Here is a 20,986-nt window from a genome sequence, read left to right as displayed (position 1 = left end):
GTTAAAAGAATAAAAATTGTACGTATTTTCACTCTGCAAATGCGTTGTTGCACTTACATTGCTATATGATTATTATTGTATAGAATTGTAAATCATTCTCCGTGCAATTTTTACGAATACGTTGTTCTTTCGTTCGACTGTATTTTCCATTCTAAATAATTTTTCAACTTTACAAATTCTAACCGCAATAACATAATTCGGTCGAAGCAAAGCATTTGTACTGCAGGCAACATCGACTCGAAATGTCGAAAATTTGTTTATCCTTTTACCGAAAGAGACGCGTGCCATGTTAATTTACTAAAATAGAGTGTAAACGTTATTTTACGACGTCTCAATTATAGTAGTAATATTATTCTGTTTTTCAATCGTGTATTCTCTGTATCTTAATTATTACAGTTTCTGCGAGTCAGAAGTATTTAGCAATTCATAATTCAAGTAGACATTGTTTGCATTTTAATATAGAGCAGCGCGTGGAATTTATTCTGTATTGTACTACTTTCGTTTTGCGTAGAAATAAGAACCAAATGAGGTTAGTTAGGTGTTCTGGTTCAGGCGACGGTTTGTTTTCGTTCTGTATTCTAAGAGGAAGAAAAGATCAGACCCGGAAGTATTGCAAGTTGCGAGTTGTCTTTTGTTGGACTTGCGACTAAAAAAATATTACTCGGTACTGTGCGCGTTCCACTTACTTAACTCGTGATTGATCTTTCTTCTTCCGACAATACATACGATACAATACCTTATATGTTTATCCGACGAGGATTCAACTATCCATTTTCTACGTAGAAAAGTATTTTTCATCCTCCACTTACTCATAGTACTATATTACTGTTTACCAGTGATTGATCTCTTTCCTTTTTACAATACATACGGTACAATACTCTACATATTTACCCAATGAGGACTGAACTATTCATTTTCCACGTAGAAAATTATTTTCTACATTCTACTTATTCACGATACGACATTCCTCTGAAAACTGATTTTTCTTTCTCCCTACAATACATGTGATACAATGCTCTATGTATCTATCCAACGAGGACTTATCTACTCATTTCGTACATTCTACTTATTCACGACACGACATTCTCTCAACCCAAAATTGATACTTCTTTCTCCCTACAATACTCTACATATCTATTTGCCTAGGACTTAACTACCCATTTCGTACATTCTACTCATTCACGATACATTCTCCTCAAAACTAATTTTCCTTTCTCCTAATAATACATGTGATACAATACTCTATGTATCTATCCAACAAGGACTTATCTACTCATTTCGTACATTCTACTTATTCACGATACGACATTCTCTCCACTCAAAATTGATTTTTCTTTCTCCCTACAATACTCTACATATCTATTTGCCTAGGACTTAACTACCCATTTCCTACATTCTACTCATTCACGACACGACATTCCCCTCAACCCGAAACAGATGTTTCCCTCTCTCTAAAATATAATACATTCCCAGCGTCACCGACACGCACATCGTACTTTTCTACGGTTTCCAAATTCCTCCATATTGTTCTTTCGAATCTCCCACCTTGAATTCTCCTCTGTAAATTAAAGAATCTCCCACCAGCTGCTTCTTGTTATTTTCGCGACGAGCACGTCTCAATCCTTTCAGAATTGTTCTCGGGCAGTTTGTAACAGTTCATAATGAGGTCCGCTTGGAGGATGGCTACGAAATCGCTCGCTAACTGTGTTGGGATCATCGTTATTCTCGAGGCTCCCGTTGCCCCGAGTGTCCTGATGGTTCCTCCAGAAATTCTGGTGGCGAACCACTCGCGACAATGGACCAACGTTTGTCTCCGGCTCCTTTCCAGTCCTATCTTTTTCCTTTCGTCTATTCACCCGTCATTTTCATCCTTCCCTGTTCTGCTCTAACCTTTCTTTGTTCTTCCACGTTTCTCCGCGAAGACCTCATTCCAGTTGCGTCGTCGCTGGATCGACGCTCTGCATGTTTCCTCGAGGAATTTTCGAGCTGGATTCTTCGCGCTCGTGTCCCATCGATCGTCCTCCGAACTTTTCGCCCCCTCTGCCCCCCTACTTCGACCCCGTTTCTGTAGCATCTCGACGCCTTCCACGGGAACATTAGAGACGGATTTTTCGCGCCTATCCTCGCATCGATCCTCCTGGAAATTTGTCGACACTTTCGGCTCTTTAATTGGGCGGGACCCTTGAAGCAATCAGCTCGGATATTGGAAGCTCGGTGTAAGCATTTCTTGTCCGCTTCTTTAATTAAAAATTTCTCTTAGATGGTGCCCGATAATTGGTAAGCATTCCATCCCTCGTGTGATCAGCCCGATAAGTCGTATCCTTTCAACGATGTCATCTTGTATATCGTGGATCGACTCTCTTCGACACGAAAGTATAATAGATTGAATCCTCGAGTATTAACGTCGATCGAAATATCGTTAAACGTTCGGAAGAAGTTCCTCGATGTTCATTTCTTTGCGTATCGTTGTTAATATTTAATTCCTTTAGCGATATTGTATTTCGATTACCGCTTTATCTCTTCCGTTGGGCTCGATTCTCGTTTTCGATCGTGATATTACGAGATCTTCGATATTGGATTTTCATTTCCTTCGCCCCTTTGCAATTCTCCATTTTACGTTTCCTCGTTAACGCCTGTGTTCTATATTCCTGGATTACATAGTATCTTCCTGACGCTATAAATCCACGGGTCTGCGCGCAAGATTACCTTCAATCTTATATTTTACGTTTTCTACATATAGTATATTTAGAAAACAAATAAAGGTCTTAACAAATAAGATATTTCTCTCGAAACGTACAAATAAATGAATATGTAAGAAACAACGTATAGCTATGTGTTGTAAATTTAAATTTTCTATTAAACTCGTTTTATTCGTAACGAACAAGTCCGATTGAAAATGTATTTGTTACGAATGACTTTGTTAGCGTTTGGGTAATATATCTACCGAAGATTTATTTACATTCGATTCTCTTCTGTATAAGACATTCTGCGAGTTAAGAAACTTTATGTTCTGTTTCAATTATTCTCGTAAGAGTATTTAATCGTCCAAATTAAGAAACGTTACATTTTGTTTCAATTATTCTCCTAAGAGTATTTAATCGTCCGGGTCGATTAATTTCTAACACGTTCGGTTCGACTTAAACGCTGTCCAGATGTCACAGTTATAGTTCTTCCCCAGTGCACCTGGGTCCTGGGAGTAATTTGTAAATAAGACGGACATCGGTTACTTGGTCCTCAAAGGAGTTTCTTAATCACCCGCTCGAGAGTATCGTGTTACGAGAACACGGAATAATTTAACGACTAGAAGGATTTAGAGGCAACCTCCGAAGATCGTGTGGCCTCTGCTTCGAGCTACATATTACGGATCAGATGTTATTCGTGTTACGCTATACATTAACGAAACTGTCAAGTTGTTGCTTCAGCAAACGTTGATCGACGCAGTCTTTATCTCACGGTAACCATGTGTCACAAATAGGAATGTACAACAAGAAAAATGTAATACGTTGGAGGAAAATTTTAAATTAAATTTTCCATATAATTTTGCCGAGAAAATATCAATAACACAATTAACAAACGTTTCGTACCGTTGGAAACAGACATGGGTCAAGTGAGAATAGAATTTCGTTGTATTTTTTACGGAGAACAATTGGAGTTGCAATTCTGGCAACTTTTATTCGTATCGAAAATTTTAAACTACGCAAATTAACCGTGGCTCGAGTTTCTCCTATTGCATTTATTGTACTCTTGTTTGGAGTAAGCAATTCTTCGTTGCATTTATTGTAATTCAATTCGGAGTAATTAATTTTTCATTCGTTCGATTCGTTATTGCCAATGATCGACAATTCTATTCTGAACGAAACGAGGACGACAGATCTTGACTACACTTAAAGAAATTCCAAATGTTATTTTATGTATTTAAGATAATTTTTATCAATTTCGGTACATTACGAACTGAGATTTATTTCGTGTTCGAAGATTCTTTCACAATAATTTATCTCGTTGAAAAATTGAACCACACTTGCAGGGTTCTCTTGAAATAGTTTTGTTTAAAATGTATCTCGTTTACCTACCGTTCTGTTTTTTCTTTTTTTTTTTGCAGATGCGATCGCGTGGTTAGCTTATGTGTTCAAAAACTCAGTTTTATTTGTAAAAATATTGCGCTTTCTGGAGTCCAATTGTACCACGGATTTTCAGTAGTTTGATTTTGTTTGTTTGCAGCGGAACGATTCCGCTGTACGCAGCTTCAACGTTAAACAAAGAGAAATCTGCGAAATTGGTAGGATACTGGTAACGAGGATATCTCATACTTCTTTTATATGTTTATATCCGGTTGCGTATCTCGTGAAAATAATCTCTTTATTTCAACCGGAGCATCAAAATTCAGTTCGTTGTCAACAATTCGCTTAACAGTGGGGAATTGTACAAAAATATTTTATAACTCGAAAGAGATTAGGTTTTCGACCGGTGTTCGCTAACATTTTTCTGTTTATTTCGATTATCACTACACGTGTGTAATGTTTACGACACGTGCTCACAAATATTTTTTATATAATCACAAACGTTCGAAATAACAATATTTTACATTCATTCGTACTTGAAAACATCAATTCTTCACTTATGCCATTTTAATTTCAACGTCGTAGATCATTCAAGTCGTGAAAAATTCTCGAGTCAATAGTAACGTTTCATAAAATTGAATCGACGATTGAAATTTATACTCCTTAGTTTCCATCGGGGGTTAAAAATATCGAAGACGTTTAAATCGTTACAAATCCTCGAAGCAATAATAAATTTTCATTTCTTCGTATATTGAATTAAATTTATTTTCTACGCGGATCGATATCTCCGCTATCTGTGCACGCGTATAAATTAGCAGTAAATCGTAAAACTGTTTGGACGTATAGATTGACCGTGTTGTACGAGGGTTACCTGTACGTCGACTCGTGCGCGCATAAAGAATGTTCGAATCGAACAAGAAACACCGAACGCGAGAAGAAATCTCTGCGAGGGAACTGACCGAATACCTTTTCCCTTTTTCTCGTCGTCTTTTTGAATCAGGGACGCGATTGTTGACCGATCCGTCGAAGCGGATAAAGATAAGGAGGAAACGATTCAGTGCGGATTCCGTGTTGCGGATGTTCCACAGCGCGAATCGATTCGACTTGTTTTTCTCGCCCGACACGTCTTACCTGGCTCTTACGTCATAAATTACGAGTCGGTCGTTATCAGAATCTCGGTTCCGATATCTCGAATGTGTCGCGGGTTGCACGTTTCTCTGGGTTACCGTAAGGATAAAGTTTTCGAAACCTTAGGAAACTTTTCGAAAGAAAATCGATTCCGCTGAAAAGAAGAAACAATTTCAATCGTGACGCTCGGTGACGCAACTTGACGGAAGTATTCGGGGAAATATTTTAAACGAATCCATCGAGAACGATGGAACGTTCGTGATCGACGAATTTCGACGATTCGAAGACTTTCGATCGTTTGGAAATTGAACGCCATCGACGTTTATATCGCGCCAGTTGCAATATAATAAAATACAGAAGGGAAGTGCTGGTTCGAAGAAGAGTGTATTTTAAATTCCAAGCGGAGGATCGAAACGTGGTTTAAATGTACGCCTGTTTATCACTGAATTTTTCTTGCGTATTTTATTTTATTTACACACGAGGTATAAATTATTCATATTGCACCGAGTTATATGGAGGCTGAGGGACTGCTTGAATAAGTGCCACCGGTCATTTATACAGCTTTGTTCCTAACTCTTTTACTGGAAAAACTGGATGAATTTAATATTTTTGAGCCAAGTGGCTGTCGATGGACCTTTTGTACGAAAATTTTCATCCGTTATGCACATATTTCTAGCGACACAAAAGCGAACTCGATTTTACTTTCTTCGATAGTGGAAAAGTTGGCAGTATTCGTGAAACTTCCCTTTGACGAGAACATGGACATTAACAATTCCAACTGACTATGAAATTAAGCGAAATATGAAACTCGGTTATTAGTTTCTTAAACGACATAAATATTGTTTTGAAAATATTGCGAAGGAAACTTTGATCAACGACCAACGACACAAAAATATATCTAATGCATACGATCGGTGCAGACAAGTTTCATTCCTTTTCCTTTCTGAATAACAATTAGTCGATATCTCCTAATTACATTGCACCTAGTATTATTTAGTACTATTCTTCTCTTTATCGCTTTCTCTCTCCAATTTTCAATTTTTTATCGCTCGAAACGTTTCTCCGACATCGTTCGCTTATAAAAATACATTATATTTACAATTCGGCATTAGATTGGATTCAGGAGAAACACGTTTCGCGCGTATCCTTGAAATTGATACGAGGTTGTATCAGTTTGTAATGTAACTTCTTCGTTTTTCTTCGGTTTTTCTACCATCCAATCCTGTTCTTAAATCCAGCTACATTATCCATATTGATAACAATTACTTTGAGCTGGTTTTTATGCTTTCAAGACACGGGCTATCGATTCCTCTCGAGACCCGTAGCTAGCAATTACCTTGGAGGCTTTCATAAACGACAATGGAAGATATTCATTCTTCGAGAAAAATGTTTCAGCTCGTTCAATCCTCCGTTACGTTTACTAGAGAAGCGTTTCCGCAGCTACAGTCACATTTATTACTGCTCCCCAGCTTTAAATTATTGGCCCCCTTTTCCCTTCGTTTGCTCCCACTTTACGATTTTTCGTATTTTTTTTTCTTTTTTTAAATTGCCCGATTTCACGGAAGTACGGTGCAGTATTTACATATATCGAAGTTCGTACAAACAACGGATAAATAATACTATTTATTATTACGCGCGTTGCGAAGGTTCAATTCATTTCCTCGATTGCTATAACGTGCACGTAATAACTGTGAACTCGATTCACCGTGCAGAATGTAACATTTTTCGTTAGCACATTTATCTCACTGAAATGCAATATTGATTCAGCGAAACAAACTGCAATTGTTTGCTGGATATTCCGTTTTCTGTATAAGGATCGTTTTTCAGTCGGTGGGGCGTTACAATAATCTCAAGAATAGTTTGGTCTCTTGTGCTAAATGTTAATCGACGATTTTATCGGTGCACAAAGATTAAGTTTTCAAACTTCAAACGGAACACTAAAAGAACTGTGAAATTTGAAGAAGTGCATAATTTCGAGAAAGAAAATATTACAAGAACTTTTCTCTCGAGGTTCGTAGTTTCTATGCTTTGAAAAACATCTTGCTTTTTTTATACGGAATAACATATTTCCGTTTCTTTTTCATCTTGTAATTGACACTGAAACACGTTTAGTGGGGTAGTTCGTATGGCTTTTAATTAAAAAAAAAAAGAATTAAATGACAGGAAGTAAATTTTTAAATTATTTTATTTAATTATCTAATGTCTCTTCAGTTACATTCGGAGTAAGTTTAGAAGGAGCTCTATTTATTCAATTCACGACAAATATCTAATAATGTAATAATTCCCTTTTTTCAATATTTTAAAATCCAAGATCTAAAATAATATTAATAATTCTTTTTTCATCGTATTTGTCATTTAAATTCGTACAAATTACGTACATTGCGAGCTTCCTTTCGCACCTTGTTTACAAGGTAAATCAACCTTACATTCTCTCTTGAATTAAAATACTCCAACTATCGATCAAGCTATGAAAACAAACACTCCCTACAAAGATTTTCTATTTTCTTCGGTTGTAAATCCAGTCAAATATATAAACTCCTTATGTCTATCGCAAATTATAAGACACCTTCGATGCAATAACGAAACGATCGTTCGTTGACGAATGTCCGTCTCCAACCGTTTAAAAGAAAATTGTCCAAGTTCGTCAGAACTCGGTGGCTCTACTGTAAAAATCGTTTTCGCGATGAAAAGCACGAGTCTCGGGTTTACTGCTTTCGTCGCTGTTTATGGTTGTCTAACACTGTACGAACCGCGTAAAACCGGGAGCCCTTGGTCCAATTTCTTTTTTTTATCGTCTCATAAACTGTAAATCCTGGCGATGCATTCGACCGGTGCATAATGGGAGGGGGACTCGAACGATTTGTTGTGCGCTATTTAATTCCACCGTATCGCGTGACGTTCGAGGAAAACTGCCGCCTGAAACTGTTATTTCAGAAATAAAAGGACGTTTAATGGATCAGGATTGTCTTTGGCTTGATCAAAACGCCCCGAGGGGTAGTATTGTCGACCAGGAGGATCATTCTCCGTTAAAGTTACGGAATTATCGAACGATCATAAGATGTGCTTCTGTTTTATCACTACTATTTCCACACAAACTGGATTGATTCTTCCTAGCAATGGTACAAGTTAGTGAATGCATCGTGAATTCACAAAGTGCGAATTTTAGGCCATCACGGTGGTCCTCGATTTGATAATTGAAACAATTCGATTCTCGGAGGGGTTTTCTTATTCAATTTTAAAAATTCCCGCGAAAGTAAACAGTCACGTGTTGTTGGTACACGAAGAAAATGATTCTAACTCTGGAACAATGTCGAGTATATACGTCTGTACGAATCTTTTTTATCGACACTGTATCCACCCCTGAAGTGGGTTCCACGTATTTACGAGATATCCTTTGTACGTTTCACGATCGATCATGGAACATTTGGTGTAGTTCGAAATAGAGGTATCTCGGTAGCTTCACCGACAAATCTACCACCAGACTCCGAACGAAAGGTTGAATTCTTGTTATTCGCGTGAAAAGAAATTGTTGCTGGTTGTTAGACGAGAAGCGTTGATATCGAAGTATCTCGTCGATTGCATCGAATAAGGAACAAGTTAAAGTTATCGAGATCGTTGGAAATTAATGTTGGTGGTATAATTGGATCCTGATGAATCGATGGAACAAATGAGTAGAGTAAAAAAAGGAATACAGGCGTACTGTAGAGAGAATTGGAGACTTGTGTGCGCAATGAAGAAGTTTCAGTTTATTTTCTTTTCGTTTTATTGAGTAATAACTAGGTGATGAGCAATACGAATAAAACGAGTCTAACAAAGTACAGGTCAATTTAATTAAATGAGAAACATATCCTAAAATGTATAGAATTATCAATTAGAAATACTATTTACTGATTATAACGATGTATTTTGTCGCGGAATGTTGTCGTATAATATTTGTACTGTTTAAAAACTCGACAAGGAAAATTAATTTTTTCGGGTGTGTGGACTATTTTCTGTATTCGGTATGGAATCTTATTGGATAATTTGTACGTTAAAGAGGTGGAAAAAATTGTGTCTCATTGGTAGATGGTCGACAGAAGGGGAACGTAGAATTTTTCTTTAACACTGGTTCTTTAACACTGGAACTATCAAAATGGTCAATTTAGCTGGTTTCGAACTGTTTTTTTTTTAAATTACTCAATTATTAACGGACAATTACTGAAATAGACAACTAATGGTACCTGTAAATTAATTCGCCCTTTCCTCGTTTAACTTCAAAGATACATATGTGAGCTGATACAAATAGGAATATGTTCATCATCGGTAGTTCTATTGTTAATTGCCTTATAGATAGTTTGCAGCTGTCCAACAACCCAGGGCATTGTTGAACGTAGTGATTAACTATATAAATTGTAAATCGAGACATAGCGCTTGATGGTTCGTTTATGTGTTAATCGCGTCATAAACCGGTGGATTTTGTCCCGACTCGCGCAGACCTTTTGCAAGCTGCAACACATATTAATCGATACGGTGAACGGTCTATATGGGGTACGCGTACTTGTTGACTGTTCCTCGACGATAAAAAAAAACAAATATTACGTAGTATCGTAACTTTAGCTTAGCGTAGATTTAGGAAAACGTAGCTTTAAGACAGCATTTGTGGAGCAACGAACAAGGGAAATAAAAGAGGAAGTAGGGCTTGGAGTAAGCCCAATGAAAAACCGAGTAAGAGTTTTTCCTTTTTCAGAAGGAAAAACAGGTCGAATCGAGGAGTGTTGAGTCGAGAAGCGTTGTAAAGAACTGTATCATAGTCACGTTATTTACTGTTATCCAGCTATTGTCAAAGTATCAATTCTTCGTAACCAAATACATTATACCACAATTATTTCAATTTATTCTATATTTATTTAGCAACGTTCTACGATCTCGTCCAAACTGTGCATTAGAAGATAGAACGCAAACTCGTGAAATTTTCCCTATTAATCGAGTCAAATTTATCTATACTCAAACTATAGATTCTGCATTAGTATTGGACAGTTATGATCCAAGCTGTGTACTCTTTTGTTGTAACAGAAATGGAAAAGTCCTCTAGAATTTTACAATTCGTAGCTTTGTTACCGAGATACGGGTTGTTGAAGTTTAACGACTCGCGGCGTGCTCCATTTGTATCCCGATCAGCTGATCGCGCGCGTAAAAACTTGGATCGCTTGTATCTCGACAACGAAGCCGCGGATCGCGAAACGGGAAAGAACTTTTCGATTCGTTTCGACACGTGGAATCGAACCTGGAAATAGCTTCCAGGTTGTTCTTGCAAACACACTGCGCGATTCCCAGGCGCCGTTTCGATCCAACGAACCACTTGGATTTTACATCGGGTTCTCGTTCGATGTAACGGGGAATGCATTTTCTCGGTCAGGGGCAGTTAATGGCCCGACTGCACCCACCGAACTGTATAGATGGCATTCCGTAGATTTACGAGGCGACAGCTTTTACAGCGACGTTTCGGGATTCCCAGTTTTACGCGTAACATCCGAACGATTTCACGCGGGGAAATTGTGTCTCTATTTCGAATTGACAGCTCGTCGATCGATGTCAAAAGGCACGGTATGTCGCTGACTGAAAGCTGGAAAATGTAATTGGTTACTTCCTAATGGCAGATCATCGTCAATTTTCGTCCTTTAATTGACTACTTTGCCGCTCGGGGAGTTTTCTCGGTGATGGCGAGTATGCGTTTTCGCGCGTGTATTGTCGCAAAACGGAATTTGGAAAAATGCGCTTTAGTGATTTCTTATTTTCGATTGAGAGAGTATATTTCTTATTTTCGATTAAGAGAGTATGCTTCTTATTTTTAATTCGGAAAATACATTTCTTATTTTCGGTTAAGAAAATATATCTCTTATTTTTAATTTCCCGCGAAATTAAAACGAATGCGTTCGTTCGATGCAACAACGATACATCGAATTTGTCTTTGCCGTATACACATTCGTTGGAACGAAGTGGTTCGAAGGGAGTGTTAAAAATAATCGATTTTCTGTTGCAGCCAACCATTTTCGGTACGGTCACCACGGAACCCAACCTGAACCCGAAGGATGGCAACAGTCGAAGGGTGAGTCTTGAATTTTATATCGATGACGATCGAATGGGTGTCTAGAAGAATGGAAAACTTTTTGGAACGAGTTTTTCCATGGAAAGCAATTTTTTTTAGACCCGAGTTCGCGTTATTGGATCATTGTGTATTCTTCAATTGTTTTTAAATTTTCCTCCACAATTTACAAAACAACAATTCTTTCTTCCAGACACTCGTTCAATCATTCGTTGACATTTTCACACGTATCGTTGAAACGGTGTAATTTATTTTGTGAATTGAATTATACTTTTCCAAAGAGCGAAGCTCGACGCTTTCGCGTATTTATTTATTTACGTTCATTGTTTTCGAATAAAACATTCGCCGGTAAATGAACTCTGTTTTGGTTGAAATTTCAACTCTGGAAGGTTGAACTCGTTCCGAGCGAAGCAACGGAATAATTAATCATTGATTTTGAACGTTTGCGAGTTAAACAATTTACCAAAATACGTTGCGTAAACTTTCCTGTAAATTCGTGCCCGACTCGGTTCTCGTTCTCGGTTAATAACTATCGCTACGAGAAAATATTCCGTACCGTGTTTTGAAAGCCGGCCAAACTTCAAGATTAAGAAGAAAAGGACAAGTATCGCCTCGATAATTTCGCGAAAGATACGAGGTAGAAGTTCGCGGTGTAAGGAGATTTTGGTCTTTTTCGCGGAACGCGTCTCACGAGACTCTTCCACGAGGCTTAATGGGTAAAAATTGCTGCTAAGTCGGTGTTCTCCTCTACCCTTAAACGCTCGAAGATAGAGCGTCCGAGCGCTCTAATTAAAAGTAACTGCCGTACCGAGCAAGTCATTCGGCTCTAAAACCCTTTCTGCGGAGGGACTTTAACGTGCAAAGTCGCGAAGACCGTGTCCCGTTTTACGCCTTGCATAAATTTTTCATAATTGCGGAATCATGCAGAATATTGCGGATCCCCGGTGGGACGCGGTAAGAAACACTGTTTATTGTTGCCAAGGAAGTTTTTGATTATTCTAATTCATGTTTTTGCCGCTGCTGACTCCTAAAGGGAAACCATTTTACGCGACAACGCGCTACAGATTTTTGGGACAAGACTCGGTAAATTTTTATCGAGATTAGAATTAAAAATAACGATTCGAATGGAAAAAAGTTGAATTCGATTCGGATAATTTTAAGTTCTCCACTGCGGTGATTGTCACGTTGCTCGTCGCGTCTTTCGAACCGCTATAACTTCGTTAATTTTAAGAGTTCGGGGATAAAGTTGTGTAGATATATTTCTGAAACATTCTTTAAGAAAATATTTTCAAACAATTCATTTTTCCAAAGTTTCACCCTACCCTTCTAATTCGCTAACCTCTACAAACGAAGGATATTCCAACCAGTGATAATGTTGTATAGATACATTCTTTAAAAAAATATTTTCAAACAATTCATTTTTCCAAAGTTTCACCCTACCCTTCTAATTCACGAAACCTCTACAAACGAAGGATATTCCAACCGGTGACAAGGTTGTGTAGATATATTTCTGAAACACTCTTGAAAAAACTATTTTCACACAATTCGTATTTCCAAAGTTTCACCGTAACCTTCTAATTGGCGAAACGTCGCTAAACGACGGATATTTCAACCGGTGGTGTTTCGCGCGATGTCGCGGACGAATGAAACTTTTTTCCCGCATGGTGGTAGGATCGGTGGGATAGGGGCGGAGGAGTACGATCGACTCCTGAAAGGGATGAAACGTAAGTACGCGTGACGTGGCCGCGCGATCGATGTTAGCGTTTCAGAATGAGCGGCGAATCGTTTTGGATTTACATGTTCACACAGCGTGATTACGTCCGCGGCACTGTAACACGCCGCGTAGCAGATTCTGCCCGCGATACGTTTACCGGAATGGAAGAGCAAGCACTGTGCCGCTTGCACGGTCATTGCCGTGTACCGGGGATTAATACGAGAGCCGCGAGAGTAATTTTCGTTGGATTTACTAAACGTATCGCCGATTGAATAGAAACGGGGCTCGAGCCAGAAGTTGACCGGTGTGGGGAGCAGAGGGTTGCGAACGGGATGAGAGCTTTGCCACACCTGCGCCGGGAGCTTTTTATTCCAACGTTCGATGCTTTCTAATACAAAGGGAACTTTTTTTACGGAGGGTGTGTTTAAACGAGACACCGAGCGATGTCGCGACGTGGAAAAATTGAACATTCGTGAGAGCTGGGGGCGGCACCGTTCCAGGAAATCGTTTCGCGACGATCATCTCGTAAAGTGGGATCTTTGGACAATTTCACCGCGCCGGATGCGTTTCGTTCGATCCCTGGATCGCTTTCAAGAGGTAACTAGTCGATTCGGGGAATCTCAGGTGCGTACACATTCGATGCTGGGGACAATATTCCTGTATCTACATAGGTCGTTTCAGTGGTAACACTTATGTCATCTGCAGGACGTTGAATGTTGGATTAAATGGGATCTGTGCGAATGTCTGGGTCAGTGTTCCAGGCGTTTAATGTAGACGTTGTGTACGTAGAAACGATTGATTTGGAAGACGATTAGGGATCGAGTAAGGAGTCGGTGAAGTGCGATAATGTAAACAAATGTAAGTACATGTGTAATATAAAATACACGTGTAAGAAAATACACGTGTAATATTAGAAATACACTCGTACCCATGTACTATGGAAATGCACTTATATTATAATACTTGTGTAATATATAAATACACTGGTACCTGTATAATATACAAATACATTAGTATCTGTGCGATGCACAAATACACTAGTACCCGTACAATATACAAATATACTGGTATGTATAATATAGATATACGCTAGCTCCCGTGTATCAAGAATTACACGGTTTAAAGTTCGTAGTCTTTCATTACGCGTGTACACGTGTATTTAGATACACCTGATATAGGGATCTCTATTACCCAGAGTGTTATGGCAAAACAATACCCACCGTGTCATAACCGCGGCTATTTTGGCATTCCCTTCGTAGCTTCGGGCGAAAATCGACAGCAGCTGAAATCCTCCCTTGACTGGGGTCGTTGATCCGGAATCGACGAAGGCACCAGGATGCGAGAATAAGAACGAGAAGGGTGCAAGGGAAGCGTGTAGAACGAACAGGAGATTCGGTGAATGATTTCCACGTTATATTTGTCGAGGGTAAATATTGCTGGCGGCGCGAAACGGGAACGGAGGAACTCGTTTCGTTATGAATATAAATGTCGTCCCGCGTTCGCGTTGTGCTTCCCTCTAATAAATAAGAAGCAAAGTGGAAGCTTAGGAGCTACGGTGTATCGACGATAGGAATCACCATTGTTCGAAATATCTATCGATTACTCGGGAAATTGTCTCCCATTTCAGACTTCTTTCGTGGCGTATACTGTCGTTGAATCTTTCTTTAAACATTGTAAATTTCTCTTCTGGCGAGATTTTCTCGTCGTTAGGTCGATTCACCGTTATTTGGCACCTATTGTGAAATATCTTAACGAAACTCCAAGAATGTAAAAGTATAAGAAATTATTTCTTACGTTTGACGTTTGGAGTACATTTTGAAAGAATATTTTTTTTTTTAATTAAAACTAGTTTGAAAGAGAAGAATATCGCAACTTTAAATTCACAATGTTTCTTTAGAGGAAGAAACCTTAATATTTGTAGACTTTTAAATAATGTTACCATTGTTAGCAATGCCAACAATCGATTCGTTTAATACTAAAAAATGCAGTTTCTCTACAGAGTAAACTATACGAGCAAAGGTACAATTTTCGTTCTATTAATAAACTTGAATTAACCAATTCTGTCGTAACATTGTTTTCGTCTTGTTTAAATAACGATAACAATTTATTCTATCGTTCGCGAAATTCTTAACAATCTCGCAGTATGACGATATTTATCGGTAGATGTTTATTTTGCACCATACGTATGGAAAATATTTGTTTCGCTTAGACAATTTATTCGTTTGTGTAAGTATTGATATTTATTTTGTCGATATTTTACAATCTTTGTGAAATAACAGTGCCGAAACAGTGATTTAATTTCATCGAATAATGCTACCCGTGAAAGCATTAACGAATTATCCGTCAAATTTATCCTCAGCCGCCTATAATTTCGAAATTTAGCGCCATACAAATGTTATGCTCGAATGCCGTAGAGACGCGAACCATGCAGCGTTTGCGAGGAGTTAATTAATCTACATCAAGAAGTGATAAAACGAGGAATTAATCGTCGATGTTTGGACTGTGGCTGTAGTACGACCTATTAATTTCGTATAACAATACAGACGCCATTTAACGAGTAACTTTGTCCACCGATGGGCGTATCATTTTGTCGATTACTTTCTTGCGAAGCAGACGTGGCCACCGTGATTTATGAAACACCCGTTTGAACGACGTGACGCGAATTAACGAGACTCGAATAATTACATCGCATGGATCGAACCGTCTATCGAACCACGTTTCGTTTTGTGTTGGATATTACGGCGTTGGAGTTTCCGGGAAAATTTCTACGGAAAAGAAGAACCGTTCGACAATAGTCGAATCAAAGCAATTCGAGTTTTCCGCCGAGTAGGGTGAAACGATTAAAACGTTGATCTTCTTTCAGAAACTTATCGATGAAAATTAATATTTCAGTTTAAAATTGAAATGAATCTTTCACGAACATTTCGTGAAACAATCGGTACGTTATATTTGTTTCACTTGAATAATGTAAACGTTGAGATTTTGAATATTTAGAATAATTTCAATCACGAATAAATGGAATAACTTCGATCGTTAATAAATAGAATAATTTTCAATCGTGATTCATATTTGATACGCGGTTCATCGTTTATTATCAATAAATTACTATCCGATGATATTCAATTTAATGCTAATAGTCTTTTAATCTCCATCGTAAATCCTACTTCATTCGTATAATTACAAAACGAATCTTGCTGTTTATATTGTACGAACAATTTAGACGATTCGTCCGGTTCTTTAAATTCTTATCGAAATTGAATATCGAGTGCGGATTGTAAGATTTCTTTCGTGTTACAGAACATTTAAATTTTCACATTTTTTACCGCCATGGAAAATATTACTTTAATGATCGTCGTTAACGTGGAAATCGGTGTCTCTTGTAATTATGAAAATTTCGGCTCGTGCAATTAAACCGTGCCCTGATCATTCGGGAGTTAAAATGTTATTTCGATTCGTTGCAATTAACATGGAAACCAGTCATTTCAGAAGGCCTCTATATTACCGGTGTTAATTTTCAACGAGTGAAATATGAACTACCGTATAGTCTAACGCTAATATGTTCAACGTCCGATACGTTGTCAGTCAATTTGACAGATTTCTTAATCCAATCGTGAAAATAATAATTAAACTCGCTACTCTTAATTTATTCCGTGCCGTTGAACTGCAAACTTTTCGCATTTTTCACGTTGCTCGAAAAATATTATCTACCTTAACGGTCGTCGTTAACGATGAAACCAGAATTCCGCGTAATTATTAACATTTATATTCGGGTGATTAAAACGCGCCTTGATGATCCGGAAATTAGAATGCTCTTCGATTCGCGTCGACGTTAACAAGGAAATCGATATTTTGAAAAAGGCTATAAATTGTCGGTCTTGAATTTCATCGAACGATAAATTAACTCAAATGTTCAATGAACAGTTTTTTTAGAAATATTAAATTTCTCAGTATTTCTTCGATGAAGCATTATTTTCGTAACGACGATGCGTATTAATTTACGGTAAAAAATGTATAAAAATCATTGCGGAATATGGGATAATTTTAAACACAAAACCTCACTGTATCAACAAAATGTAACAATGTTGAAATTATAAATATCTTTAATATAGCAATTCGGATGGAATGACACTTTAATTTGTAACGTTAATTATAAATCGGTGAATAAATTCGGTGGACATTAATTCTTTGAACTCTCCGAATTCATTAACCAGACATTCCAAACACATTGAGTTCAAGAGTACAACAATAATTAATATTCTGCATTTATGTTTACGCCAATGTCGTTCACCGTTATACCTCACTATTTTGTTTCGTTCTATCCGAATCGTTGCATCGAAGATATTTATAATTTCACTGAACGTTGTTACTTTTTATTAATGCATAAGATTCCATGTTTGTAATTTTAACTTTTCGAATTTTTAAACTATCTTCCTCTATCTGGAAATTCTACTCCTCTGCAATCCGATCTCTAGAAACCTAAAATGCGAAGAGAATAGGTGAAACAAGAGACTGATTTCCTTGCTCCTCGTGTCGTTAGTTTGCGAGTAATGTTTCAACATTTCGTCTCCCAATACTAGAGATTTACTCGATTTCTCTGTGCTTAAATTATAAATGGAAATAAAATTATACGTTAGTTCATTGTGAATACATTGTAAACGCGGTACAATGCAATTTGTGCATTTATCCTACGTAGAGAACTTTGAATAAAATCTTTTGCGTTCGGTGGTTATACAGAGGGAAAAGGTTCAGGGAAAATTGACTTTATGAAAACGTTGAAGAAAAGTGATCAGTTTTTCTCCAGTGGACCGTCGTCTGAAAATCTCCAAGGGGCACGTTTCAAAAGCTCTTTCCTCTTCTAAGATCTGTACATCGATTAAATAGAACGACTCGATCGACATGGTCCCGGTGTATAACTGAGCTGAAAGCACGAAGATAAAGATGTACAAAAGGCTGCGAAAAAGGAAGATGAGAGTCCAGGTCACCGGGCAATTTCTAAGCGTTTTATGACACACGTCCGCGAAAAGAACGCGAAATTCACGATTGCCTTTCGAGTATCGTTCGCTTCACTGCGACACGTGCAGAAAATTAACGTTATTGCTTTCGTCTAACGACTGCGACACGGATAAAAGGAAAACTCGATGCAAAATATTTCCACGGACGATTCACCGTATTTGATGCACGTCACGATACCAATAAGAAAACCTTAATGGTTTGCGTTGCTTTTATGGTCCATTAGGGAACGGATAAATTTTGATGGAAATAATGAGTTCCGTGAAGTTGCATCGCCACGCGATTCTTGTTGATTTTAGACCGAGGAAATTTTTCAGGTTTTCGTAGTGGTAAGTGTTGTCGATATTGGTTGAGTTATCTTGAAATCGCAATTAATATTTCACGATAAACTCGTACGTTACTCGTACGATTGTTATTTTGTAACACAAATGTTTCAATGCAGTTGAGTTTCTTCCGATAAAATACAATGTTACTGGGAGGTTTCGTTTAATGTTTATTTACAAATATCTCTTGTAACTTTGTAGGGAAGAAACGAGAATTTAAATATTGTTATGATTTATTATGTTCTGCCAATGTTCTACAGAATGTGTCAATAAATAGAGATGAGTAGATGTTAGTTGTCGTCGTAATAATTAACAATCGGTTTGGAGTTGCTTTCGAGATGTCAAAGAGATACAATATGTTATTTCTTCTTCATTAATTTATATATTCGGTAATATCGCACCATGGTGCGGTTAGAATATTTACAAATTATATAATTTTGTACGCACACGGATCAAAATAATTTTTATTTACGCCGACTGAACTTTAAACTACTGTCTGTTGTGTTTAAGGTTTGTCTGTATTTTGGAAGTGAACTGAGAGAGAAAAAAAACAGATATACGAAAGAATAACGTGCAATGGTTGAGAAATAACACGATGTTAGGACAACGTGTACACATTGCTCGCAGTAGAATATGGCCGCAATGGTCAGCCATATATACCACAGCTGTTACAAGTGTTTTATACGATCATACTTTTCCAAAAGTATAAACGCTGCGTTGTTGTATTTGTGGTTCTGTATTATTACTTCAGGCAGGTTTACAACTCATTTAATTATCGAAAACAGAATTTGGAAGGGAAGCAATTAAACAATCTCGAAGTCCTTGTTCACAGTAGTACGAACGTTAATAAATCAAGCAATATTATATCTAGTGTATTACACAAATGTACACTGACTCGAGACAGGTTAACCATAATTATAATTCCGTTTTGCTTCGAAATATAATCTATTCAAACATTTCGTTCCATTTTTCTCCATACCCGGATAAAGAATCGCAAAAGCGTAACACAAAAGAACTCCGTATCTCTCGATATTTGTTGCTAGCATAAAACGAAAGCACACCGCCGATAAGAATAAACAATTGTTAAAATGAAATCGTTCATAATAAACATAGATTTACATTATCGGCGCAATAATTTCCTTTCGCATAAATGCGTTTGATACACGCGATTCCGAATACGGGACAATAGTCATATTATTCGAACAATATTACCCGTTCGAAAGCATTACACGTTACTCTTTCATTGAAAATAGTATCGAACCGTGTTGGAAAACAAAGGGATAAATCGATATATTTGCGTTACGTTCGAATCAAAGGACTGGCAAACTAATGGAAATAAATTCTATTTTAATCGACGATTAAATCACAATTTCACTGCAATCTGTGATTCATCTTTGAAAACACAGTTTCAACAAACCTCTGCGTATCCTCGTATCATTTCCGGGAATCCGTTATCGATGCGAAATGTCCGTCAATCCAATTCACCACGGGCTCTTACCGCCGCAAAAACTCGATCCGTCCTCATTCACGATCCATGAGCAGATCGGAGAGCCAATAGGACGGCCTGAATCCTTAATAATGACTCCTGCCACTAATAACCGCAAAAGCACGAAATTCTCGTCCAACGAGGTTGACCCAGAATCAGGAACAGGTTGGTAAACAGCGAGAATATGGGCAAACAGTATGAATCAGTTTTTGGCCGGCTATCGGCAGAGTCGACGCTTTGCACGATCTCCGTCCTTGTGTCTACATATATCAACGTATCAGTGAGCACGTGAGTGTGTGTATGCTTAGGGGATTACAGTAGAAATTGCGATTCGTTTCGACGACGCAACCTGTGGACGATGCGGAGAATCTGAGAAATCATTTTGTCACCTGCAGGCATCGTAAAATAGCTTTATCAGTTGTACACTCGGTGTCTACGAGCGACCATGGATCACTCGAGTAATTAATCGTTGTAGGTCGATGACGAAGAGACTGGGGACGATTCGTGCGTGAGGTATGTGTGTAAACAATTCTTCTGGAGTCGTACTGTTCGTGTTGTTGTCGTCGATTTATCGCGATATATAAAATTTATCAATAGGAAACTGTTACGAACGTTACCAATGCACTTCGATTAATTAATCGATGGAGAGACTTGGGACAATTTATGCAATAGGACATTTTTTTAATCTTTTTGTAGAATCGTACTGTTTCGCTTGTTAGATTGGTACCATAGTAATTTTGTTGTAATGAATTAAGCTTAAAAACGGGGAAAATTCTTGAGTGTTACGAATGCATTTTACATTTCTCAAGCACAGCTTCTCGAACGTTCAATTTATGGTTATTCTTCTTTGTAATTCTGTAACGCTGTCATATTTTTTTCACGATTAGATAATTTGATGACAATTTTATATTTCTAATGGTTGACAAGTACGAAGGAGTTTTTCCAACACAGAGTAAAAAAAACGACCGAACAACGTCGCGGAAAATTAGAATAATATTTATGGGTTCTGTTGCGGGATAGGTGGAAAAAGTCACGTAAAAGTGATGCGAAAGCTATGCAAACAAGCAGTTAAAAAGGATGATCGACGTTAAGCTGATATTATTTTCGTAACAATATTATAAGAGCAAAAATGATGAACTTTTTTTATCGTTAACATACGTTTCTATCTTTTTGTCGGTGTATCTT

The 20,986-nt window shown here is 37.7% G+C and overlaps 1 protein-coding gene across 1 annotated transcript in view; it reads left to right on the top strand.

Annotated features, from left to right (window-relative positions):
* The window catches only part of LOC143149932 (uncharacterized), a 779,197-nt gene that overhangs the window by 341,797 nt on the left and 416,414 nt on the right, over positions 1-20,986 (top strand). The window contains exon 4 of the mRNA XM_076317813.1: positions 11,206-11,271. Coding sequence (XP_076173928.1) covers positions 11,206-11,271 — 66 coding nt within the window. The remainder of the gene's footprint in view (positions 1-11,205; positions 11,272-20,986) is intronic.

The sequence above is a fragment of the Ptiloglossa arizonensis genome, chromosome 8, assembly GCF_051014685.1.
Source record: "Ptiloglossa arizonensis isolate GNS036 chromosome 8, iyPtiAriz1_principal, whole genome shotgun sequence".
NCBI lineage: Eukaryota > Metazoa > Arthropoda > Insecta > Hymenoptera > Colletidae > Ptiloglossa > Ptiloglossa arizonensis.
This window is presented reverse-complemented; position numbering and strand designations above follow the sequence as displayed.